Source organism: Oncorhynchus masou, chromosome 24 (genome assembly GCF_036934945.1).
Source record: "Oncorhynchus masou masou isolate Uvic2021 chromosome 24, UVic_Omas_1.1, whole genome shotgun sequence".
NCBI classification, from domain to species: domain Eukaryota; kingdom Metazoa; phylum Chordata; class Actinopteri; order Salmoniformes; family Salmonidae; genus Oncorhynchus; species Oncorhynchus masou.
Window position 1 is genome coordinate 100,921,570 of NC_088235.1, and position 26,748 is coordinate 100,948,317.

Here is a 26,748-nt window from a genome sequence, read left to right on the forward strand (position 1 = left end):
AAAATAGCTATTGTAGCTATAGTTTTGAGACAAGATGTATAGTACATCAGATAGGACACATACTGTATGGTTAACAAAAATATTGCTTCATAAATTACTACTTGCTTGATAGCATTTATTTGCTCTCTTGATCTACTTTTTCTTTGTTTCAAATCATGTATACAACCAACAGAAGAATCTAAAATACATTTAGTGGACAGAAAAGTTGTTCGTGTAGGTCTCAAAAATATAACAATTTGAAGATAAATAAAAATAAATTTTTAGGCATACTTTTTTCAAAGAACTACACATTATAAAGACACATGCTGCTATCTTACCGACTACAAAAAAACAAGAAAATGATACCTTGCTCTAAAAAGTAACAACAAAAAAATACCACATTTCTTCTTTCAAGTTAATCGAAAATAACATAGCTTTAGTAGGATCATCTATGCGATAAAGACTGCCTTTTGTGATAGTAATTTAAGCTTAACAACAGTAACCCCTCCCTGTCCCTCAGTCTGTTGAAAAGCCTCTCTTCTGCCTTGCGTGTTTACTTCTAGAGATAGGAAGCAGTCACTGATGATTCTCTTTACACTACATCAATTGGTGGTTGCCCTGGCAACCGTAATGTCCATTTGGTTGGGGTGAAAGTCAAGCCAATCACATGGGGACTCCAGTAATGACACACTCCTTGGAGTAGTTGCTCTGGGTGTGTTCGTTCTTGGCCGAGACGAAGATGCAGTATCTTGTTGAGGGCTCGAGGTCGTTCACATTGGTCAGCTCTCCAGAGACGGTCAGCACCTGGCGTCTGGAGGGTGTGTCTTCTTGGACGATGATAATGGTGTAGAGGGTGGCGTCCCTCACCGGTGCCCACTCCATGTGCAGAGAAACACCTGTTACCGTAGCAACTAACACCTTGGGTTCGGACAGCTCCTCTGTGAAGGGAAGGAGGAAAAGTAATGTTATTATGAACCATTGATTTCACTATTTGTTTGACCTTTAGCATATTTGTAGACTAGACATGAACTATTTTGAGAGTGTGAGGAATATAATTATGCATATATGGTGCAAAGATTAGAGATGGCGTGGCAGTTTGAGAATGTGCTCACCTCTGATGCGGAATTCAGCAAATGTGGCAGGCTTTGCCATCCCCAGATCTCTTCTGTGGCGATTTGATGGCCCTGAGAAAGAGGATCAAAGATAGACTGTGTTATTGAAAGCTTGAATACAAGCACAACACCATGTGCAGTAGATATTTATCATCATCCATATTGATGATCCATATCAGATTTAGTCCACTTGAACTGGCATTGATTCAGAGAGATGTTGCGCCAGCGCCATAATGGCTCAAATTGCGCGATTCGACCTCTAGCAGCAGTTTCAAGTAGTAACTAGTTAATTGTTTATGATGAACACGATATTTACTCCACCATTGTACATACAGCGATACGAATTTATATGGATATGGATGATATCCCCCATCACAGTGGTTTATTCATCACAGTGTGGTTGGATTCACTTGGAATCACTGATAAAAACAGGCAAAACAATGTCCAAGGCCTAATTTGCCTACTATGAATATTTTCCTTCTGTATCATATTTTCCGATCTCACCGTTGATGTCTTTGGTGGGGACGCTCTCTCCCACAGCGTTGCTAGCGGTAACCTCGATGGCGCCTGGCTGGACGTTGTTAAGCTGACAGGACAGTTCCGTGGTGGAACACACCTGCGTGCGTCTGTCTCCGGTCACGTCGTAGACGGTGTACTGTGTGGCGAACACTGCAGCCTCCCAGGACAGCATGGCAGGCGTGTTGTCACCCGTGTAGTTCACGCCCAGAGGTGCGCAGGGAGCTGGAAGGGAAAGGGTTGGTTTACTAATGTCAACTCTGGATTAAACATCCCTCAGCCCTACTCTCAGGATAATCCCCCACCGCAGGGCAGAAGTAACTTCCCAGCCAAAACTGTCACTCTCTTTTTATAGACTAAGGTCACATTACCCTCAGAATAGACTGACTGAATTCAGTAGCGTTGCAGACCAATAGCATTGCTGATCATTTGCATTTCCATCATAATATTAAATCAGTGTCCACATTCAAACCCTTATGGCTCCCTGTTTAGTTAACATACCCGCTGTCCCGGTAATGGGGGTGGAGGGCTTGCTGGTTCCGGCAGAGTTCCTGGTACGGACTGTCAGACTGTAGGAGGAGCCACAGGGCAGGGCCAACTCAAAGAAGGTGTACTTTATCCAATAGGACGAGACATCAAACATGGCCTGCGGGTCATCCAGGATACTGCCGGTTATCTCAACAAGGTACTCGACATTGGGGCAGACGACCGCACTCCAGGAGGTACGGGCAAAGTGGGTCTTGCCGATTAGTCGCATGCGGTTCCGCACGGTGGCAGGGGCGCAGGGGGCTAGGAGGAGAGAGGAAGGAGGTTAGAAAGGATAGAGAGAAGAAATCAAGATCATTAGAATATACTATTGCATTAATCTCTATATTAGTTAGCCAGTATCTGATTAGACCGTTTGAATATATACATTGTACTGTATGCAGTGTTCCCTGTCCTCCTGATGTCATTCATTCACTGACTCTACTCCTCAACCATCTCTAGCTGAAAGAACTGGATGGGTTATTACCTGCTCCCTCAAGCAGGGGTTGGCTGTACGAGCTGTTGCAGGCTCCATCAGAGGCCAGCACAGAGAAGTTGTACATGGCTCCACAGTCAAGACCCTGGATTGTGCAGGAGGTGTCCATGCTGTCACAGTACAGCATGTCCCCATCCTCAGACTGGGCAAAGCCGTAGTACACCACAGAGCCCTGGCTGGGGGACCAGGACAGCACACCTGAGCTAGTCTCACACTGGACATGAACGGACAGGCCAATGGGGTCACAGGGCACTGGGAGAAGAGAATAGACGCAATGTTATAACAATGGTGCAGTGCAATGTTACTTGAATACAACAGCAATGTTATGTTACAGATTACCTCTACCTTATAGCAGATTGGAGTTTTTAAAGTCAGTATAAAAGGAGGGATGGTGTACTTGATTAGAATTGCATCAAAGGAACATTGATCAAAAGGAACATTTGTATCGAATAATCGGGTATTTGATGTCAATTTTCTGATCCTTCGGCACAAAATGTTCCCTTCGATCCATGTTCTTATATACTGTATATACTGAACAGAGAATACTGTACTGCTATCTGCTGTATCATAATGTACCTGTGCTGAAGGTGACGTTGGGGCTGGCCTTGCTGGTGCAGGTGCCGGCGCTGGCGGTCACGCTGAATGTGTAGGGCTGACCACAGTGGAGTTTAGCCAGGGTACATTTGTTCACAGAGCTGTTACAGGTGCGGACGTCACCGCCTCGGCTGGTGGCGGTGAGGAGGTAGGACTGGGCCACCAAGGAGTGAGCCCAGGACACCACTGTACCTTCTGCCTTGCAGGACGCTACCACTGTCACATCCTCAGGAACACAGGGAGCTGGAGGCAGAGGTTAGAGGGAAAGTATCAGGATATTGGGATAGCTAGTAACAACCCCCTTAGTAATACAGTCTCTCTGTATTCAGTATGTCTGGTGTAGAGCACTTAGTGTGTTGCTCAGTATTGATTGCAATCATTGTTGAATTTGCTTTATTAGGTGCTGTTTCTCGTCAACCATGTATCTTTATGCGTCACAATATCCACTATATTGTGACGCATAAAGATACATGGTTGACGAGAAACAGCACATAATATAGCAAAATCAAAAATGATTGCAATCAATACTAGCCACTAGTGGTGGGGTACTTTTTACTTCCTGTGTTGACCATGGGTAATGAATCTTTATGCGTCACAATATAGTGGTGGGGTACTTTTTACTTCCTGTGTTGACCATGGGTAATGAATCTTTATATGTCACAATATAGTGGTGGGGTACTTTTTACTTCCTGTGTTGACCATGGGTAATGAATCTTTATACGTCACAATATAGTGGTGGGGTACTTTTTACTTCCTGTTTTGACCATGACTAATGTATCCTAATATGTCCTGTTGTCGTGGTGGAGAACTCTAGATACCTGTGTTTATTCTAGTGTCGTGGTGGAGAACTCTAGATACCTGTGTTTATTCTAGTGTCGTGGTGGAGAACTCTAGATAACTGTGTTGATTCTAGTGTCGTGGTGGAGAACTCTAGATACCTGTGTTTATTATAGTGTCGTGGTGGAGAACTCTAGATAACTGTGTTGATTCTAGTGTCGTGGTGGAGAACTCTAGATACCTGTGTTGATTCTAGTGTCGTGGTGGAGAACTCTAGATACCTGTGTTTATTCTAGTGTCGTGGTGGAGAACTCTAGATACCTGTGTTGATTCTAGTGCCGTGGTGGAGAACTCCAGCTACCTGTGTTGATTCTCGTGCTGTGGTGGAGAACTCTAGATACCTTTGTTGATTCTAGTGACGTGGTGGAGAACTCTAGATACCTGTGTTGATTCTAGTGACGTGGTGGAGAACTCTAGATACCTGTGTTGATTCTAGTGTCGTGGTGGAGAACTCTAGATACCTGTGTTTATTCTAGTGTCGTGGTGGAGAACTCTAGATAACTGTGTTGATTCTAGTGTCGTGGTGGAGAACTCTAGACACCTGTGTTTATTATAGTGTCGTGGTGGAGAACTCTAGATAACTGTGTTTATTCTAGTGTCGTGGTGGAGAACTCTAGATACCTGTGTTTATTCTAGTGTCGTGGTGGAGAACTCTAGATAACTGTGTTGATTCTAGTGTCGTGGTGGAGAACTCTAGATACCTGTGTTTATTATAGTGTCGTGGTGGAGAACTCTAGATAACTGTGTTGATTCTAATGTCGTGGTGGAGAACTCTAGATACCTGTGTTGATTCTAGTGTCGTGGTGGAGAACTCTAGATACCTGTGTTTATTCTAGTGTCGTGGTGGAGAACTCTAGATACCTGTGTTGATTCTAGTGCCGTGGTGGAGAACTCCAGCTACCTGTGTTGATTCTCGTGCTGTGGTGGAGAACTCTAGATACCTTTGTTGATTCTAGTGACGTGGTGGAGAACTCTAGATACCTGTGTTGATTCTAGTGTCGTGGTGGAGAACTCTAGATACCTGTGTTTATTATAGTGTCGTGGTGGAGAACTCTAGATAACTGTGTTGATTCTAGTGTCGTGGTGGAGAACTCTAGATACCTGTGTTGATTCTAGTGTCGTGGTGGAGAACTCTAGATAACTGTGTTGATTCTAGTGTCGTGGTGGAGAACTCTAGATACCTGTGTTTATTATAGTGTCGTGGTGGAGAACTCTAGATAACTGTGTTGATTCTAGTGTCGTGGTGGAGAACTCTAGATACCTGTGTTTATTATAGTGTCGTGGTGGAGAACTCTAGATAACTGTGTTGATTCTAGTGTCGTGGTGGAGAACTCTAGATACCTGTGTTGATTCTAGTGTCGTGGTGGAGAACTCTAGATACCTGTGTTTATTCTAGTGTCGTGGTGGAGAACTCTAGATACCTGTGTTGATTCTAGTGCCGTGGTGGAGAACTCCAGCTACCTGTGTTGATTCTCGTGCTGTGGTGGAGAACTCTAGATACCTTTGTTGATTCTAGTGACGTGGTGGAGAACTCTAGATACCTGTGTTGATTCTAGTGACGTGGTGGAGAACTCTAGATACCTGTGTTGATTCTAGTGTCGTGGTGGAGAACTCTAGATACCTGTGTTTATTCTAGTGTCGTGGTGGAGAACTCTAGATAACTGTGTTGATTCTAGTGTCGTGGTGGAGAACTCTAGACACCTGTGTTTATTATAGTGTCGTGGTGGAGAACTCTAGATACCTTTGTTGATTCTAGTGACGTGGTGGAGAACTCTAGATACCTGTGTTGATTCTAGTGACGTGGTGGAGAACTCTAGATACCTGTGTTGATTCTAGTGTCGTGGTGGAGAACTCTAGATACCTGTGTTTATTCTAGTGTCGTGGTGGAGAACTCTAGATAACTGTGTTGATTCTAGTGTCGTGGTGGAGAACTCCAGCTACCTGTGTTGATTCTCGTGCTGTGGTGGAGAACTCTAGATACCTTTGTTGATTCTAGTGACGTGGTGGAGAACTCTAGATACCTGTGTTGATTCTAGTGTCGTGGTGGAGAACTCTAGATACCTGTGTTTATTATAGTGTCGTGGTGGAGAACTCTAGATAACTGTGTTGATTCTAGTGTCGTGGTGGAGAACTCTAGATACCTGTGTTGATTCTAGTGTCGTGGTGGAGAACTCTAGATACCTGTGTTTATTATAGTGTCGTGGTGGAGAACTCTAGATAACTGTGTTGATTCTAGTGTCGTGGTGGAGAACTCTAGATACCTGTGTTTATTATAGTGTCGTGGTGGAGAACTCTAGATAACTGTGTTGATTCTAGTGTCGTGGTGGAGAACTCTAGATACCTGTGTTGATTCTAGTGTCGTGGTGGAGAACTCTAGATATCTGTGTTGATTCTAGTGTCGTGGTGGAGAATTCTAGATAACTGTGTTGATTCTAGTGTCGTGGTGGAGAACTCTAGATAACTGTGTTGATTCTAGTGTCGTGGTGGAGAACTCTAGATACCTGTGTTGATTCTAGTGTCGTGGTGGAGAACTCCAGCTACCTGTGTTGATTCTAGTGTCGTGGTGGAGTACTCTAGATAACTGTGTTGATTCTAGTGTCATGGTGGAGAACTCTAGATACCTGTGTTGATTCTAGTGCCGTGGTGGAGAACTCCAGCTACCTGTGTTGATTCCCGTGCTGTGGTGGAGAACTCTAGATACCTGTGTTGATTCTAGTGTCGTGGTGGAGAATTCTAGATAACTGTGTTGATTCTAGTGTCGTGGTGGAGAACTCTAGATACCTGTGTTGATTCTAGTGTCGTGGTGGAAAACTCCAGCTACCTGTGTTGATTCTAGTGTCGTGGTGGAGTACTCTAGATAACTGTGTTGATTCTAGTGTCGTGGTGGAGAACTCTAGATACCTGTGTTTATTCTAGTGTCGTGGTGGAGTACTCTAGATAACTGTGTTGATTCTAGTGTCGTGGTGGAGAACTCTAGATACCTGTGTAGATTCTAGTGTCGTGGTGGAGTACTCTAGATACCGGTGTTGACCAAGAGTAAGGTGTCCTAGTGGTGGAGTGGTCTAGTTACCTGTGTTGATCTTTTTTGGTGGGCTCCTCAAGGTGCTGCACTTGTCGGAGGGGACGGAGACGATGATGTTGTAGTGCATGCCACAGCGCACTCCCATGAGCTCACAGGAAGTGGACGTGCTGTTACAGGTGAGCATGGATTGGTCTTGTCCCTCTGCCGTCGCCACGATGGTAGGAGATAACTCTGTATGCTCCCAGCTAACCACGATACTGCTGCTATGGCATGCATTCACCGCGGTGATGGTTTTCAGGGCGCAAGGACCTAAAGAGAAGAAAGGTAGTTCAGTTATAGAGTCACAGACTGTACACCGCCAGAGAACAGTCAGGTTAGGAGATAGGACAGTTAAGACTACTGTGAGATCATTTATAAATTAATATTTTATTGCCCATGAACTGAACAGAATTTCATTTGCACCTGAGTCTGAGCTCAAAATCATAAAGAACAACTAGAGTGTAACGTACCTGTCTCGTTCTGGAAGGTATTACCGGGTGAGCTCAGACAGTGTGTAACGTACCTGTCTCGTTCTGGAAGGTATTACCGGGTGAGCTCAGACAGTGTGTAACGTACCTGTCTCGTTCTGGAAGGTATTACCGGGTGAGCTCAGACAGTGTGTAACGTACCTGTCTCGTTCTGGAAGGTATTACCGGGTGAGCTCAGACAGTGTGTAACGTACCTGTCTCGTTCTGGAAGGTATTACCGGGTGAGCTCAGACAGTGTGTAACGTACCTGTCTCGTTCTGGAAGGTATTACCGGGTGAGCTCAGACAGTGTGTAACGTACCTGTCTCGTTCTGGAAGGTGTACCGGGTGAGCTCTGACACTGTGTAACGTACCTGTCTTGTTCTGGAAGGTATTACCGGGTGAGCTCAGACAGTGTGTAACGTACCTGTCTCGTTCTGGAAGGTATTACCGGGTGAGCTCAGACAGTGTGTAACGTACCTGTCTCGTTCTGGAAGGTATTACCGGGTGAGCTCAGACAGTGTGTAACGTACCTGTCTCGTTCTGGAAGGTATTACCGGGTGAGCTCAGACAGTGTGTAACGTACCTGTCTCGTTCTGGAAGGTGTACCGGGTGAGCTCTGACACTGTGTAACATACCTGTCTCGTTCTGGAAGGTATTACCGGGTGAGCTCATACAGTGTGTAACGTACCTGTCTCGTTCTGGAAGGTATTACCGGGTGAGCTCAGACAGTGTGTAACGTACCTGTCTCGTTCTGGAAGGTATTACCGGGTGAGCTCAGACAGTGTGTAACGTACCTGTCTCGTTCTGGAAGGTATTACCGGGTGAGCTCAGACAGTGTGTAACGTACCTGTCTCGTTCTGGAAGGTATTACCGGGTGAGCTCAGACAGTGTGTAACGTACCTGTCTCGTTCTGGAAGGTGTACCGGGTGAGCTCTGACACTGTGTAACATACCTGTCTCGTTCTGGAAGGTATTACCGGGTGAGCTCATACAGTGTGTAACGTACCTGTCTCGTTCTGGAAGGTATTACCGGGTGAGCTCAGACAGTGTGTAACGTACCTGTCTCGTTCTGGAAGGTATTACCGGGTGAGCTCAGACAGTGTGTAACGTACCTGTCTCGTTCTGGAAGGTATTACTGGGTGAGCTCAGACAGTGTGTAACGTACCTGTCTCGATCTGGAAGGTATTACTGGATGAGCTCTGACAGTGTGTGTTGACAGCAGTCACATGGAAGGTGTACTGGGTGAGCTCTGACAGTGTGTAACGTACCTGTCTCGATCTGGAAGGTATTACTGGATGAGCTCTGACAGTGTGTGTTGACAGCAGTCACATGGAAGGTGTACTGGGTGAGCTCTGACAGTGTGTAACGTACCTGTCTCGATCTGTAAGGTATTACTGGGTGAGCTCTGACACTGTGTAACGTACCTGTCTCGATATGGAAGGTATTACTGGGTGAGCTCTGACAGTGTATGTTGACAGCAGTCACATGGAAGGTGTACTGGGTGAGCTCTGACACTGTGTAACGTACCTGTCTCGATCTGGAAGGTATTACTGGGTGAGCTCTGACAGTGTGTGTTGACAGCAGTCACATGGAAGGTGTACTGGGTTCCGCAGGCCAGGTCAGGCACATTACAGGCAGTAGAATAGGAAGTGCAGGTGGAGTTAACACCTCCGCCGCCGTTGGCCAGGACTGTGTATGTCTGAGCCCCGGTGGAGGCATCCCAAGACACCCAGACAGAGTTAGAAATACAGTCCAGACTACCTTTAGCATTCTGGGGGACACATGGAGCTGTGGAAGAGGAGAAAAAAGGTTTTAAAGGTACTGTTCTACTGTTGGTTCTACTGTTTGTTCGACTGTTGGTTCTACTGTTTGTTCTACTGTTTGTTCTACTGTTCTACATCCATGGAGAAAAGGGAAAAGCACACACATAAAAAGGAGTGTTTCTTTTCTTTCGGTTCTGGTCTACACAGCAGGTGTGGATGGAATTATCTCGTTCCTCCTGGAGACTGTGTGTAACACTCCCCTATGAATGCAGTGTGTGTGTAACACTCCCCTGTGAATGCAGTGTGTGTGTGTCACACTCCCCTATGAATGCAGTGTGTGTGTGTGTAACACTCCCCTATGAATGCAGTGTGTGTGTAACACTCCCCTATGAATGCAGTGTGTGTGTGTGTGTGTGTGTGTGTGTGTAACACTTCCTATGAATGCAGTGTGGGGGTCACCTGTGTTCTGGTCTTACCTGAGGACACCGCTACGGCACCACTGACTTTGCTCTTACAGCCACCTCTGATGGAGGTAACCGTGACGCTGTAGAGGTGTCCACATGGAAGGTTCTCAATGGAACACCCGGTTCTTATTGGAAGACCCCTGGAGTCACATGACAGGTCGGCGGAGCCGCTGGTCACAGCCGTCACGTGGAAGGATTCGGCGTTAGGGTTGGTGGACCATGTGACCATCATGGAGCCGGCGGCACACTGTACATCCACAGCCACGTCCTGGGAAGGGCAGGGAGCTGCGAGGAGAGACAGAGGAGGCTAGTGATAATCTCAGGTTTCTAAGCCTATTCGTTTCTGCATCAAGGCAGAGCTGCCCACCGAACAAGATTGAATAACTCAAACTCCAATCTGCTGTAATGTAGAGGTCAATTCTCCCTTTACCTGTCCTGACGTGTGCCGTGTCGCTGTCTACACTGATGCAGGTGTCGTCTTTGGAGACCACAGTGACGTTGTAGGTCTGTCCACACTGCAGTCCGTTCAGATCACAGTGTGTCTGACTGTTGTTACACATCGCTTGGTGACCTCCATCTGTTGTGCCAACAGCCTGGTACAACACCGCGCCGCTAGCCCGCTCCCATGTCACCGCTGCAGAGTTAGAGAGGCACTGGAGGGATGCCTGCACATTGGTGGGGTTACAGGGGACTGAAAAGAGACAGGGAGGAGAGAGAATGGAAGAACATTTTAATTGTCTCCACATTCTGATGTACTCTTACAGCGGGGCAAAAAAGTATTTAGTCAGCCAACAATTGTGCATGTTCTCCCACTTAAAAAGATGAGAGAGGCCTGTAATTTTCATCATGGGTACACTTCAACTATGACAGACAAAATGAGAAGAAAAAAAATCCAGAAAATCACATTGTATGATTTTTTATGAATTTATTTGCAAATGATGGTGGAAAATAAGTATTTGGTCACCTACAAAAAAGCTAGATTTCTGGCTCTCACAGACCTGTAACTTCTTCTTTAAGAGGCTCATCTGTCCTCCACTCATTACCTGTATTAATGGCACCTGTTTGAACTTGTTATCAGTATAAAATACACCTGTCCACAACCTCAAACAGTCACACTCCAAACCCCACTATGGCCAAGACCAAAGAGCTGTCAAAGGATACCAGAAACAAAATTGTAGACCTGCACCAGGCTGGGAAGACTGAATCTGCAATAGGTAAGCAGCTTGGTTTAAAGAAATCAACTGTGGGAGCAATTAATAGGAAATGGAAGACATACAAGACCACTGATAATCTCCCTTGATCTGGGGCTCCACGCAAGATCTCACCCCGTGGGGTCAAAATGATCACAAGAACGGTGAGCAAAAATCCCAGAACCACACGGGGGGACCTAGTGAATGACCTGCAGAGAGCTGGGACCAAAGTAACAAAGCCTACCATCAGTAACACACTACGCCGCCAGGGACTCAAATCCTGCAGTGCCAGACGTGTCCCCGTGCTTAAGCCAGTACATGTCCAGGCCCGTCTGAATTTTGCAAGAGAGCATTTGGATGATCCAGAAGAAGATTGGGAGAATGTCATATGGTCAGATGAAACCAAAATATAACTTTTTGGTAAAAACTCAACTCGTCGTGTTTTGAGGACAAAGAATGCTGAGTTGCATCCAAAGAACACCATACCCACTGTGAAGCATGGGGGTGGAAACATCATGCTTTGGGGCTGTTTTTCTGCAAAGGGACCAGGACGACTGATCCGTGTAAAGGAAAGAATGAATGGGGCCATGTATTGTGAGATTTTGAGTGAAAACCTCCTTCCATCAGCAAGGGCTTTGAAGATGAAACGTGGCTGGGTCTTTCAGCATGACAATGATCCCAAACACACTGCCTGGGCAACAAAGGAGTGGCTTCGTAAGAAGCATTTCAAGGTCCTGGAGTGGCCTAGCCAGTCTCCAGATCTCAACCCCATAGAAAATCTTTGGAGGGAGTTGAAAGTCTGTGTTGCCCAGCAACAGCCAAAAAACATCAATGCTCTAGAGGAGAGCTGCATGGAGGAATGGGCCAAAATACCAGCAACAGTGTGTGAAAACCTTGTGAAGACTTACAGAAAATGTTTGACCTCTGCCATTGCCAACAAAGGGTATATAACAAAGTATTTGAGATAAACTTTTGTTATTGACCAAATACTTATTTTCCACCATCATTTGCAAATAAATTCATAAAAAATCATACAATGTGATTTTCTGGATTTTTTTTCTCATTTTGTCTGTCATAGTTTAAGTGTACCTATGATGAAAATTACAGGCCTCTCTCATCTTTTTAAGTGGGAGAACTTGCACAATTGGTGGCTGACTAAATACTTTTTTGCCCCACTGTATGTATTGTGGCATCTTTTGGTTAATTGAGACTGATTGTTCAATCAATTAATAACCTACCAGACTGCAGGCTCAGGTACGCATTGCTGTTGTCACAACTCCCGTCCTGGGCTGTGACGGTTAGGTTGTACTGTTGGCCACAGTGCATGCTGGGTAGTCTGCAGCTGGTGGCGTTGCTGTCACACTGGGTCCGGTGTCCGTCGGGGCTGACCGCACGCACCAGGTAGGAAGACACAAGCTCTCCCTGTTCCCATGACACCAGTCCAGCGTTGCTTCCGCACTCCATCTGAGCACTGACATTCTGGGGCTCACAGAGTACTGCACACAGAGAAACCCTTAGAGGTTAGAAAGGAATCTACTGCAGAAAACATACCCGGTTAGAGGGGAATATAGGGTTCTGGAAATACTGGGGCAAGCTGCAATAATCTGTGGTGTGTGACGACCCAGACAAAACCCTAACAATGGCAGCTTGCTGCCCAAACATTGATCAAACATTCAATCAATTGCATTGAAGCTGAGTGTGGCTACATGAAGTTACCCACCAGCAGGTGTGTGCAGCTGTTCTCTATTATAATGAATCTACCTGTGTCCAGGTACACTAAATGCTACATGTAGGGTGACGACCTTACATGTGTTGAGTTGTACGGCACTGCTGTCTGCGCTGTTACACACATCGTCAGAGGCTTGAACGGTGATGCTGTAGGACAGGCCACACAGCAGCTCAGGGAACTGGCAAGAGGTATCACTGCTGTTGCATGATGATGCGTAGCCACCGTTGCCCTGGGCAACAGCTGTGTAGGAGGTGGCACCGTTGCTAGGCTCCCAAGATACTGACACAAAGCCAGAGTCACAGTCCATATTGGCCTCCAACTGCTCAGGTACACAGGGCGCTGAGAGAAGGAGAGAAATAACACAGGTACATACACCGTGTACAGGTACATCCACCGTGCACATACAGTACGTACTGTATACAGTATAAACACACGGTTGGAATGAGAGGGTGTGTTATCGTCAGGGGCAGGACTAACCTGTCTGCATCTGTATGAGGGTGCTCTCTGATACGTTGCACTCGTTGCTCACGGCGTTGACACTGATGTTGTAGGTGGAGCCGCAGACGAGGTCCAATATGGAACAGACGTTTCCATCGGTCTCGCAGGCGGTCTCGTCTCCCTCCATGCTCATAGCCTGGACGGTGTAGGAGTCTACTCCACTGCTGCTCTCCCACTCAACACGGGCTGAGTTAGTTAAACAGTTAAGCTGCGATACAACAGCCTGGGGAGGACAGGGGACTGGGAAGGGAGAGGAGGAGAGAGAGAGATATTCAATATTCAATATTCACTTTGCTAACATGAACTTTTATGATGCGTTCACTGGAAATGAGAACTGTATGAATGTTAATGCTAACAATAGCATTAATATACTAATCTTTTTCAACTCGATGCTGATGAGTTATTACGGTATGCTGGATCAGTGATATCTCTCACATAATTGTCTCCTTCTGGCACCTGCATTATATAATGGTAGTTGTTGTGTCTAGTATAGTTAACTCACCTGATGACACTTTCACGCTGGTGCTCGGGAAGCTGTCACACTGGCCATCAGATGCCTTCAAGGTGACAGTGTATGTCTGTCCACAGGCTAACTCCATAAGTTCACAGTTGGTGTGGTTTGTGTTGCAGGTGGCTGTCTGTTCGTCCCCTGACTGGGCCGTGGCGGTGTAGGACACAGCTCCCTCAGCGTAGGCCCACTCCAGCAGAACTGAGTCTGTGTAGCAGTCCAGGAGAACCCCAGTGATCTCAGGGGTACAGGGGACTGCAGGGGAGAGGAGCGTCGTATGAGTGGGAAAGTGATACAGGGAGAATAGTACATTGGTAGACACTAGAGCGTGGAAGACCCACCGTAAATGAGAGAATTATATATAAGGTGTTTGGGTGAGACTAAAGGTGAGATGATGTGATTTTTCTATTGGCCGAACTTCTACAGTATCAACCTGGGCTGTTTGACCTGTTGAGTACAGTTAGACCTACTATGTGCTCTGTGTTCTGACTGTGTATGCAGTGTACAGGTACTACGGGGTGTGTACAGTTAGACCTACTATGTGCTCTGTGTTCTGACTGTGTATGCAGTGTACAGGTACTATCTGGTGTGTACAGTTAGACCTACTATGTGCTCTGTGTTCTGACTGTGTATGCAGTGTACAGGTACTACCTGGTGTGTACAGTTAGACCTACTATGTGCTCTGTGTTCTGACTGTGTATGCAGTGTACAGGTACTACCTGGTGTGTACAGTTAGACCTACTGTGTGCTCTGTGTTCTGACTGTGTATGCAGTGTACAGGTACTACGGGGTGTGTACAGTTAGACCTACTGTGTGCTCTGTGTTCTGACTGTGTATGCAGTGTACAGGTACTACCTGGTGTGTACAGTTAGACCTACTATGTGCTCTGTGTTCTGACTGTGTATGCAGTGTACAGGTACTACCTGGTGTGTACAGTATCTCACCTGTCTGGAACTCTGCCAAGTGGCTGGGCAGGCTGGAGCAGCGCTCGTTCACCGCCACCACCTGCACAGTGTAGGGCACTCCGCAGATCAGGTTGGCCAGGATGCATTGTGGGTCAGTGCTCTCGCAGGAGGAGAGGGCGCCGCGGGGGCTCTGTGCCACGGCCCTGTAGGACAGCGCGCCCTGGGTGGGGCTCCAGGTCACTGAGGCTGTGTTGTCAGAACAGTCCATAACGGCCACAACATGGGTAGGGACACAGGGAACTGTGGAGAGGGACCGAGAAGGGTTAATCTTTTGAGATGGAACATATGCGTTTTGGTAGTCTTTGGATGTGGATTCAGAGACCTCTGTACCCTGCCTGGTCTCTGGTCCATATGTGACATGTTTATTTCTATGACGGTTTAGCATGGTCTCTTAGTTTGTTAGTTGTGCAAGGACCTCTCTTCTGCTAGTCTGGTCTTTCTCTCTTGTGTTGAAGTGACCTGTGTCTGTCTCACCTGTGGTCAGGGTGTTGACGACACTGGGGTCGGAGTGACAATGTTGGTTGGATGCGGTGACGGTAATGGTATAGTTCTGGCCACAGCGCAGGTCGGGCATGCCGCACTGGAAGCTGGACGACATGCAACTCTTTGATTGGCCGTCCTCGTGTTCCACCGTGGCGGTGTAGTACTCGGCTCCACCGTCGGACACCGCCCACATTACCACGGCGATGTTGGAGAGACAGTCCATCGCGCTAGAGATGGAGGTGGGATTGCAGGGCTCTGAACGAGGGAAGATGAAAAGAATATGAGTTATGCACAGATTAAAATCTTTAAGAAGGCATACAGGTGTGCTTGGTGAAAGTGGACATGTTTGTTTAGCAAGTTGACATTTATTGGGATGAATATTGTATTGTTCTGGAGGCAGAGCTGAGCAGTATCCGCTTGATGGGCCAGCCACAAAGTCAAAATTGGCCAAAATGTGCTTTTTGTTCTTAATTTAGGGTTAGGCATAAGGTTAGCTGTGTGGTTTGGGTTACGTTTAGGGTTAGGCATAAGGTTAGCTGTGTGGTTAGGGTTAAGTTGAGGGTTAGGGTTAGGTTTATGACTTTTTGGCTAGGCCTGCTTGTGACCACCCTGCAAAGCTGCTTCCAGGACAAGATTCATCCCAATAAATGTCAACCTGCGTTTGTTTATGGTTACATTGGTGTGCTTAATAACAGTGTAGCACCTGTCACAGTACCTGTCTGTAACTAATTGTTCTACACAGTGTCTGTGAGTGTATGTATGACATCTGTGTCGTGCAGGTGGGCTGGGTGTGATGTTATGTACCTGTCCTGAGTGTTGCAGGGGGGGGAGAGTGTGATGTTATGTACCTGTCCTGAGTGTTGCAGGGGGGAGAGTGTGATGTTATGTACCTGTCCTGAGTGTTGCAGGTGGGCTGGGTGTGATGTTCTGTACCTGTCCTGAGTGTTGCAGGGGGGAGAGTGTGATGTTATGTACCTGTCCTGAGTGTTGCAGGTGGGCTGGGTGTGATGTTCTGTACCTGTCCTGAGTGTTGCAGGTGGGCTGGGTGTGATGTTATGTACCTGTCCTGAGTGTTGCAGGGGGGGGGGGGGGAGTGTGATGTTATGTACCTGTCCTGAGTGTTGCAGGTGGGCTGGGTGTGATGTTCTGTACCTGTCCTGAGTGTTGCAGGTGGGCTGGGTGTGATGTTATGTACCTGTCCTGAGTGTTGCAGGTGGGCTGGGTGTGATGTTACGTACCTGTCCTGAGTATTGCAGGGGGGAGAGTGTGATATTATGTACCTGTCCTTAGTGTTGCAGGTGGGCTGGGTGTGATATTACGTACCTGTCCTGAGTGTTGCAGGTGGGCTGGGTGTGATGTTATATACCTGTCCTGGGTGTTGCAGAGGGGGAGAGTGTGATGTTATGTACCTGTCCTGGGTGTTGCAGAGGGGAGAGTGTGATGTTATGTACCTGTCCTGAGTGTTGCAGGTGGGCTGGGTGTGATGTTACGTACCTGTCCTGAGTGTTGCAGGTGGGCTGGGTGTGATGTTATGTACCTGTCCTGAGTGTTGCAGGTGGGCTGGGTGTGATGTTATGTACCTGTCCTGAGTGTTGCAGGTGGGCTGGGTGTGATGTTACGTACCTGTCCTGAGTGTTGCAGGTGGGCTGGGTGTGATGTTACGTACCTGTCCTGAGTGTTGCAGGTGGGCTGGGTGTGATGTTATGTACCTGTCCTGAGTGTTGCAGGTGGGCTGGGTGTGATGTTATGTACCTGTCCTGAGTGTTGCAGGTGGGCTGGGTGTGATGTTATGTACCTGTCCTGAGTGTTGCAGGTGGGCTGGGTGTGATGTTATGTACCTGTCCTGAGTGTTGCAGGGGGGGAGGGTGTGATGTTATGTACCTGTCCTGAGTGTTGCAGGTGGGCTGGGTGTGATGTTATGTACCTGTCCTGAGTGTTGCAGGTGGGCTGGGTGTGATGTTATGTACCTGTCCTGAGTGTTGCAGGTGGGCTGGGTGTGATGTTATGTACCTGTCCTGAGTGTTGCAGGTGGGCTGGGTGTGATGTTATGTACCTGTCCTGAGTGTTGCAGGTGGGCTGGGTGTGATGTTATGTACCTGTCCTGAGTGTTGCAGGGGGGGAGGGTGTGATGTTATGTACCTGTCCTGAGTGTTGCAGGTGGGCTGGGTGTGATGTTATGTACCTGTCCTGAGTGTTGCAGGTGGGCTGGGTGTGATGTTATGTACCTGTCCTGAGTGTTGCAGGTGGGCTGGGTGTGATGTTATGTACCTGTCCTGAGTGTTGCAGGTGGGCTGGGTGTGATGTTATGTACCTGTCCTGAGTGTTGCAGGTGGGCTGGGTGTGATGTTATGTACCTGTCCTGAGTGTTGCAGGGGGAGGGTGTGATGTTATGTACCTGTCCTGAGTGTTGCAGGTGGGCTGGGTGTGATGTTATGTACCTGTCCTGAGTGTTGCAGGTGGGCTGGGTGTGATGTTATGTACCTGTCCTGAGTGTTGCAGGTGGGCTGGGTGTGATGTTATGTACCTGTCCTGAGTGTTGCAGGTGGGCTGGGTGTGATGTTATGTACCTGTCCTGAGTGTTGCAGGTGGGCTGGGTGTGATGTTATGTACCTGTCCTGAGTGTTGCAGGTGGGCTGGGTGTGATGTTATGTACCTGTCCTGAGTGTTGCAGGTGGGCTGGGTGTGATGTTATGTACCTGTCCTGAGTGTTGCAGGTGGGCTGGGTGTGATGTTATGTACCTGTCCTGAGTGTTGCAGGGGGGGAGGGTGTGATGTTATGTACCTGTCCTGAGTGTTGCAGGTGGGCTGGGTGTGATGTTATGTACCTGTCCTGAGTGTTGCAGGGGGGGAGGGTGCACTCCTGCACTCTGAATCCACTGCCTGGGCAGACAGGTAGTACTCCTGACCACACTGGAACTCTGAGATGTAAGCGTTGGTGTCATTGGTGCTCAGCTCCACCTTGTGGCCGGCGTTGGTCTCTGCAGTCACCATGTAGAAGACTGCTCCGTGGCTCAGGTCCCAGGTCAGGGAGCCAACCCTCCTGCCACAGTCCAGAGTGGGCACCAGATTCTGGGGCACGCAGGGAGCTGTGGAAGATAACAAAACAAGACAGTTAAACACCAACAGGATGAATATTTGGGCAATGGGGGAGACGTGGGTAACTGTGGTGGGTAAAACTGTGCCACAGACAAGGGGTGACTGGGACAATAGTATGACTGAGTAGGTGTGTTTCGTGCCTACCTGTGCGTACGGTGGTGCTGTTGCTAGGGGAGCTGCTGCACAGGTAGTCGTTGGAGATGACGTGGACGGTGTAGAGGTCTCCACAGTGCAGGTCCTCCCAGGTGCAGCTGGTAGAGTTGGTGGTGCACATGTGGGTGTGGCCGTCTGTTCCGACAGCGACAGCGGTGTAGGACTCCGCCCCTTCGCTCTCGGCCCAGCTCACTGAGCCCAGGCTGTTCTCACACACAGTGTAGCTCTCCACATACTGGGGCACACAGGGGGCTGGGGACAGAAACACAACACTCATATAGACCTGTGTGACTGTAATATTTTCTGTTCACTTTTTATTGTTTATTTCACTTTTGTTTATCAATTTCACTTCACTTGATTTGGCAATGTAAACATATGTTTCCCATGCCAGTAAAATCCCTTGAATTGAATTGAATTATAGACTGGCCCTAGACAACATACTGTCATAGCTGCAGGAGGAGACCGGGTATGTAAACAGATGCAAAGTCTTTGTTTGGATTTGTTTTGGCATGAATGTGCTTCCATAATCAAGGCCCACACATGGAGACACGGAATTGAGCTGTGCACCTGCTCGGACGGACATAGGCTAGATCTAGACCATGAGATACATAGCATGATAGTAGATTATACGTAGCCTGCTTTACTTAACACTAAACATAAGGAGTGTATTTCTGGGAAGTTATTAAATATCTCCACGTACCAGTCCTGAACTCTGCAGCATCACTGATTGGGCTATCACAACTTTCGTCCTGGCCAATCACAGTGAAGCTGTAGGTCTGTCCGCAGGGCAGCTCCGCCTCCAGGCTGCTTTCATTGGTCTGGAACGCTGTCATGTATCCCAGGTCTCCCATGGCCGTCACCACGTAGACCACCGCCCCCTCGGCCTCGGCCCACGCCACAACCACCATTGTCTCACTGTCGCATGACCCTGTAGCTGTCACCTGGTCTGGCTGGCAAGGTTCTACGCAGGTAAAAGGGAAAGGTTGGGTTGGGGACTTTATTGCATTGAATTTTGAATTGTTGATAGCATGAAGAATATTGCTACATAAATGTATGTACATTTTGTTCTTTGATCATAGAATTGTCAGTGCTGGGAGGTGCGTAATTGATCAAACGTACACAGAATTGTGCAACATAAGGCACATGCAAGAGGGACATGACAACAGTGAGAGATTGTAGAAGAGTAGGGGATTGACAGGTAGATTGACCAGGTGAAAAAGTCGTACCTGTTTTGATCTCGACAGTGCTGCTGAGTTCACTCTGACACAGGCTGCTGTGGGCGGTCACAGTGAAGCTGTAGGTCTCCCCACAGTCCAGAGCAGGGAACTGGCAGCTAGAGCTGCTAGTGTTGCAGGACCCAGTAGATCCTCCAGCCCTGGAGGTGGCGCTAGCAACATAGAACTGCAGCCCTTCTCTCTGCTCCCAGGACAAGGTGGCAGTGTGGGTCCCACACTGCAGGTCCACCCCCACATGCAGGGGGGGACAGGGACCTAAGGGTCAGAGGTCAAATTGAGTCAGTATACAGACCATGTGAGAGTTTGTACAGTAGGGTAACTTATTGTACATTACCATACAGGCATTACAGGGCACTAAAGACCTGCACCGCAGTACAGGTTTCTATGACACACTAGCGCTAGTAGATACTAGAGCACTGTATTGCACATGCATCCAACAATAGTTATGACAATTCTGTGATTTAGTGACCACAGCTCTATTTCTTTAATTAACATTTTGGTCTTTTAGCAGACGCTCTTATCCAGAGTGATTTATAGTCAGTGCATTCAACTAAGGCAAATAAACTACAACATATCAGTCATTGCAAGTAAAAAACCAACTTTCCTCAATAATCCTCTATTTATAAATAGTGTTTGAGGCTCCTGTGTCCGTGCTCTCTACTCACGTGTGCTGAAGCTGACCCCAGACAGGGTCTCCACCTGGCAGTTGTGGTTGATGGCGGTCAGGGTGATTTCGTAGTTCTCACCACAGGCCAGCTCGGTCATGTTGCAGTAATTCTCCTCTGTGTGGCAGGAGGCCTGGTGCCCGTCTCTGCCTAAAGCAGTGAGGATGTAGGACTGGGCTCCATTGCTCCAGCCCCAGGTCACCAGGGCCGTGGCGTTATCACAGTCCACCTCTGCCTCCATGCTGGCGGGGACACAGGGAGCTGGGGACGGGACGGAGAAACTCGTTAGTACTTTTATCTTTTTTCTATTGTCTACTATATCCAGTGAATTTTCTTAATGGCAATTATACTGGGGCTTTATGTATCAAGTGTTTCAGAGTACTGATCTAAGATCAGTTTAGCATTTTAGATCATAATCAATAAGATTATATGGACATGAGGGACCTGATTCTAAATCAACTCTCCTACTCTGATATACTTGAGACATAAGGTCCCTGATCTCAGATTTGTTTCTGTACTCACCACTAAAGGAATGTTCCCTTGCTATGTTACTGACCTGAGGCCAGCAGAACAGTGGTAGAGTCGGTGCTATTAAGAGTGTCTCCCAGGGCTCTGACGCGGGCGTAGTAAACTGTGCCACAGTTCAGTCCCTCTACCCTACAGGAAGTGTGGTGTGCCAAGGTGTGGCAGGACAGAGAGTCTCCATTGCGTCCGTTGAAGTATGCTATATATCCCACTGCCCCAACGCTCATCTCCCAGGAAATAGCGCCTGTTCTAGTCTCGCAGTCAACACTTGTCTCCACATTGTTGGGAGGACAGGGCTCTGAAACACACACAACAAGGGACACCATGGATAACGATGCAGATGGTATGGCTGCTTCGAAAAACTTTGAAATACTGTTTCAAATGAAAATATAATATGAATATATGAGTGTATCCAGTAGCCACGGTGGTACAGTACATTATACTGGTCTATGTGTTATAGCTGGGTAGGGTATTATGTATTATCATAGCTAGGTGAGAGGGACTCACCTGTCTTGAGGTTGATAGACTTGGACGTAGCCATGCCTTGGCAGATGTTGTTGTGTGCAGTGACGGTGACGTTGTACACCTGGCTACAGGCCATGTTGTAGAGGGCACAGTAGGTGTCACTGGTGTTGCAGCTAATAAGGTGACCCTCCTCCGTCACTGCCTCAGCGCTGTACAGGGTAGCACCCTGACTCACGTCCCACAACACCTGGCCTATGGTCAGGCTGTACTTAGCACTCAGGTGGAAAGGGACACAGGGCTCTGAGAACAGACAGGATAAGGTAGACTGGGAAGTGGGGAGATCCCATCGCATGGATCTAATTGCAATATTATACCACATGTAGAAGGTTTAGTGTATCGGTAACTGCCCAAATGATGGAAACACTTGAGTAATTGAGGGATACAAAGTGTATTGAAAGCAGTTGCTTCCACACATGGTGTGGTTACTGAGTTAATTAAGCAATTAACATCCCATCATGCTTAGGGTCATGTATAAAAATGCTGGCCAGCCCATTATTTTGGCTACCATGGCTATTCCCCCATAGGATGACAATACCCCCATCCACAGGGCACGAGTGGTCACTGAACGGTTTGATGAGTTTGAAAATGATGTGAACCATATGCCACGGCCGTCTCAGTCACCACATCTCAACCCAATTCAACACTTATGGGAGATTCTGAAGTGGTGCCCGAGACGGCGTTTTAGTGCTGAGCGGTTAGTGCTTTTTGAAGTCGTTTTGGTTCGATAATAAAAAAATTATCACGGTTTTCGATTTCGGTTTCAATGCTGTTGTTTTTTAACATTAAATGCACTATGTATTATGTGGGTTGAATTCTGTAACAACACTGAATAAAACAATAAAATTGGCAGTAACTGCCCATTACAATGGATTATGGTCATTGTAGTTAATACCACATTTTCTACGCTAAACTATGTAGAATATTAGCCTGTTGAAAACTACAACTCTCTACTACAACGCATAGTTCAGGTTTGATCTGCACATTGAGCTCACAGAAAAAATAGAGCAAAGTGGAATTCAAATAATTGAACTGATATCGGTCAATTAGTTGTTTAAAAAATGAATAATAACTATAATGTCAGTTAATCACTCAGCACTACAGCGTTGTCCAGTACCACCAACAAAACATCAAATTATGAAATTTATTGTGGAATAATGGTGATGCATCCCTCTAATAGAGTTCCAGACACATTTAGAATCTATGCCAAGATGCATTGAAGTTGTTCTGGCTCGTGGTGGCCCTACTAAGACGCTTTATGTTGGTATTTCCTTTATTTTGTAAGTTACCGGTAAATATCATTACATTCTAAAGTATTTTTTTGTCAGGGTGATATACAATAACATGGAGGAAGCATCAACTGACCAGTGACCAGTTGTCCTGTCATGGTAGCCATGCTACTGCAGCTCTCTCCCCAGCCCTGTACAGACACAGAGTAACTCTCTCCGCAGGCCAGGCCCCCCAGCTCACAGAAGGTGTTGCTGGTCTCACATGTGACGGCGTGGCCGGACAGGGTGGTGGCTGTAGCCACGTAGGACACAGTCCCGGCACTCATAGACCAGGACACCATGGCAACACGGGCCTCGCAGTCCATCACTGTCTCGATGTTACGAGGCGCACAGGGTGCTGGTGGAAGAGAGAGAAGGATAGAGGAAGAGAGTAGTCTCGGAAGTTAGGTCAAATATAAGTCATATAGGTTCAGTTTTTCAGTGCTTTGCCTACAACATTGATAAAAATGGTGAACAAAACGGCCCTGAAATGGATATTCAGGAAAATGTATGTTTGACTGCAGACTGACAGACTGACCTAAGTATGGTTCCCTCTAGATAGAGGGACTGTGTGTGAGACTTCCTTATCCCTTCCTACCTGCGTGGGTGTCGGTGACATCAGTAGATGGGCTGCTGCATGATCCGTCGGAGGCAGCTACAGTGACATGGTAGATCTGACCACAGCTGAGTGTGGTGACATTACAGGAGGTTGCTCCACTCAGGGCTTGACAGGTGGTGGAGCTTCCGTCGCTGTCCTGCAGGGTGGCTATGTAGGAGTCAGCCCCCGAGCTCTTAGACCACGACACGTGCATGGCGTTGGCTGTACAGTCCATCACAGTGGACACAGTGGCAGGAATGCAGGGCGCTGAAGGGGTACAGGGATAGACAGGGACATGGTTAGGTTTGGGTTTAGGGTGATATGTCAGGGCTTAGTGTGCGGTGTACTATGCAGTGTATGCGTGTTATATGAGTGTTCACCAATGGGCTGGATTTTTTTACATCACTGTGAGTGTTTATGAATATCTCCAGTTGAAGTCGGAAGTTTACATACACCTTAACCAAACACATTTAAACTCAGTTTTTCACAATTCCTGACATTTAATCCTAGTAGAAATTCCCTGCCTTAGGTCAGCAAGAACCACCACTTTATTTAAGAATGTGAATTGTCAGAATAATAGTAGAGAGAATTATTTATTTCAGCTTTTATTTCTTTCATCACATTCCCAGTGGGTCAGAAGTTTACATACACTCAATTAGTATTTGGTAGCATTGCCTTTCAATTGTTAAACTTGGGTCAAATGTTTTGGGTAGCCTTCCACAAGCTTTCCACAATAAGTTGGGAGAATTTTGGCCCATTCCTCTTGACAGAGCTGGTGTAACTGAGTCAGGTTTGTAGGCCTCCTTGCTCGCACACACTTTTTCAGTTCTGCCCACAAATGTTCTATAGTATTGAGGTAAGGGCTTTATGATGGCCAATACAATACCTTGACTTTGTTGTCCTCAAGCCATTTTGCCACAACTTTGGAATTATGCTTTGGGTCATTGTCCATTTGGAAGACCCATTTGCGACCAAGCTTTAACTTCCTGACTGATGTCTTGCTTCAATATATCCACATAATTGTCCTCCCTCATGATGCCATCTATTTTGTGAAGTGCACCAGTCCCTCCTGCATCAAAGCACCCCCACAACATGATGCTGCCACCCCCGTGCTTCACGGTTGGGATGGTGTTCTTCGGCTTGCAAGCCTCCCCGTTTTTCCTCCAAACATAATGATGGTCATTATGGCCAAAACATTCTATTTTGTTTCATCGGACCAGAGGACATTTCTCCAAAAAGTACGATCTTTGTCCCCATGTGCAGACGCAAACCGTACTGGCTTTTTTGTGGAGGTTTTGGAGCAGTGGCTCCTTCCTTGCTGAGCGGCCTTTCAGGTTATGTCAATATAGGATTAGTTTTACTGTGGATATAGATACTTTTCTACCTGTTTCCTCCAGCATTTTTCCAAGGTCCTTTGCTGTTGTTCTGGGATTGATTTGTACTTTTCGCACCAAAGTACATTTATCTCAAGGAGACCGAACGCGTCTCCTTCCTGAGCGGTATGATTTCTGCGTGGTCCCATGATGTTTATACTTGGGTACTATTGTTTGTACAGATGAACGTGGTACATTCAGGCATTTGGAAATTGCTCCCAAGGGTGAACCAGACTTGTGGAGGTCTTGGCTGATTTATTTTGATTTTCCCAAGATGTCAAGCAAAGAGGCATTGAGTTTGAAGGTAGGCCTTGAAATACATCCACAGGTACACCTTCAATTGGCTCAAATTATGTCAATTAGCCTATCAGAAGCTTCTAAAGCCATGATGGAATTTTCTGGAATTTTCCAAACTGTTTAAAGGCACAGTGAACTCAGTGTATGTAAACTTCTGACCGACTGGAATTGTAAAACAGTGAATTATAAGTGTAATCTGTCTGTAAACTATTGTTGGAAAGATTACTTGTGTCATGCACAAAGTGGATGTCCTAACCGACTTGCCGACTATAGTTTGTTAACAAGAAATTTGGAGAGTGGTTGAAAAACTAGTTTTAATGACCCCAACCTAAATGTATGTAGACTTCTGACTTCAACTGTCTGCTTATAAAGTGTCTCTACATTTTCCCATATGTGTGTTGTGAGCTCACCTGTCTTGAGCTCCACAGTGTCACTCACAGGGCTGGTGCAGTCACTGTCTCGTGCCACCATGGTGGCGGTGTAGTGCTGGCCGCAGTGCAGGCCGGTGAGATCACAGCGGGTCTCATGGGACATGCATCCTGCAACATGTCCGTCGGTTCCGGTAGCCTCTACAGAGTAGAGCTGACCCCCACGGCTGGTGTTCCACATCATACTGGCCACATTACTGCTGCAGCTCAGATTGGCCTGCAGATGCTGGGGTGTGCAGGGTACTGTGGGGAAGAATACAACTCATTCAGCAACAGTGTAAAGCCATGACTGAGAGATGTTTATAATGGGATCTGGTCTATGGCTTTTGGTGAAGTGTTGAGTGCCCATACCACTTCTTAATATGTACTCTGTCTGTGTCAGATCTGTAACTGTTGTGACTACAAAATGATGTTCTAATAGCTCTGACAGTGGAGTGGCTAAATATTTTAGGAGGTGTATTGTCTGTGTTTAATATGTGTGAGATAGATAGACTGGTCCTCAGTTAGTAGGTGTTTTGTCAAGGTCCTCACAAGGATAGAAACGTGTGTGTGTGTGTGTGCGTACCTGTTCTGACAATAGTCCCCATGCTCTCCGAGGTGTTACAGGTGCGTCCCTCAGCGGTTACCACCAGGATGTACGTCTCTCCGCAGGGCAGCTGTGTGATGTCACATCCTGTCCCATCGGTGGTGCAGAAGGTGGTCTCTCCGTCTGTGCGCTCCAGGGTGGCCGTGTACATCAGAGCTCCCACACTGGGGGTCCAGGACACACTCACCGTATGGTTCTCACAGCCCATCTTGGTCTGTGTGTCTTGGGGAGGGCAAGGGGCTGGGGGGGATGGGGGACAGAGGTTCAGTGAGCTGCACATACAGTATACACAGGTGGTACAACCAAACACTGTGAAAAATGCCAAAATGCCAACCAAATATAAATGTCACTAGGACAATATACTGCTAAATATACATTTCAGCTACTTCAATATAAATGTTAACAACCCTCATGCATTAAGTACGTCAGTCACTCACCTGTCTCGGACACCACAGCATTGCTAGGTGCGCTGGAGCACTGTTGGTCTAAGGCGGTGAGGGTAAAGGTAAAGTGAAGTCCGCAGTGCAGGTCTGGCACAGCGCACGTGTTACTGTTGGTTGAGTTACACTCAAACGTCTGCCCCTGGCTGTCCGTCGCCACGGCAACGTAAAGCTCGGAACCCGCTGACTCCTCCCATACCACCCAGGCGGAATCTGATAGACAGTCCATCTCTACCTCGGTGAGGCGGGGTACGCAGGGCGCTACAAGGAGAGAGAGAGCAGTGTGTCTGTGTTTATGTGTGTATCAGGTTCATTAGTATTTATGCAGATGTACAGAAATGTCACTGACATGTAATTACAGACACCTAACTGAT

At 47.1% G+C, this 26,748-nt stretch overlaps 1 protein-coding gene across 1 annotated transcript; it reads right to left on the bottom strand.

The window, feature by feature from the left end:
* LOC135513144 (fibronectin-like) lies at positions 1–21,157 on the bottom strand. The gene is made up of 22 exons (XM_064935892.1): positions 20,894–21,157; positions 20,338–20,598; positions 19,664–19,927; positions 19,138–19,398; positions 18,429–18,689; positions 18,014–18,274; positions 15,180–15,443; positions 14,685–14,945; positions 13,735–13,995; positions 13,212–13,472; positions 12,813–13,073; positions 12,244–12,501; positions 10,246–10,506; positions 9,828–10,100; positions 9,116–9,376; positions 7,130–7,390; positions 3,205–3,465; positions 2,620–2,880; positions 2,109–2,396; positions 1,596–1,832; positions 1,092–1,163; positions 1–917 (listed from the first exon to the last, which is right to left on the bottom strand). Exons 1-22 carry the CDS (start codon positions 21,087–21,089, stop codon positions 643–645), a joined length of 5,520 nt encoding a protein of 1,839 aa, XP_064791964.1. The 5' UTR covers positions 21,090–21,157; the 3' UTR covers positions 1–642.
* Positions 21,158–26,748: the final 5,591 nt, after the last annotated feature.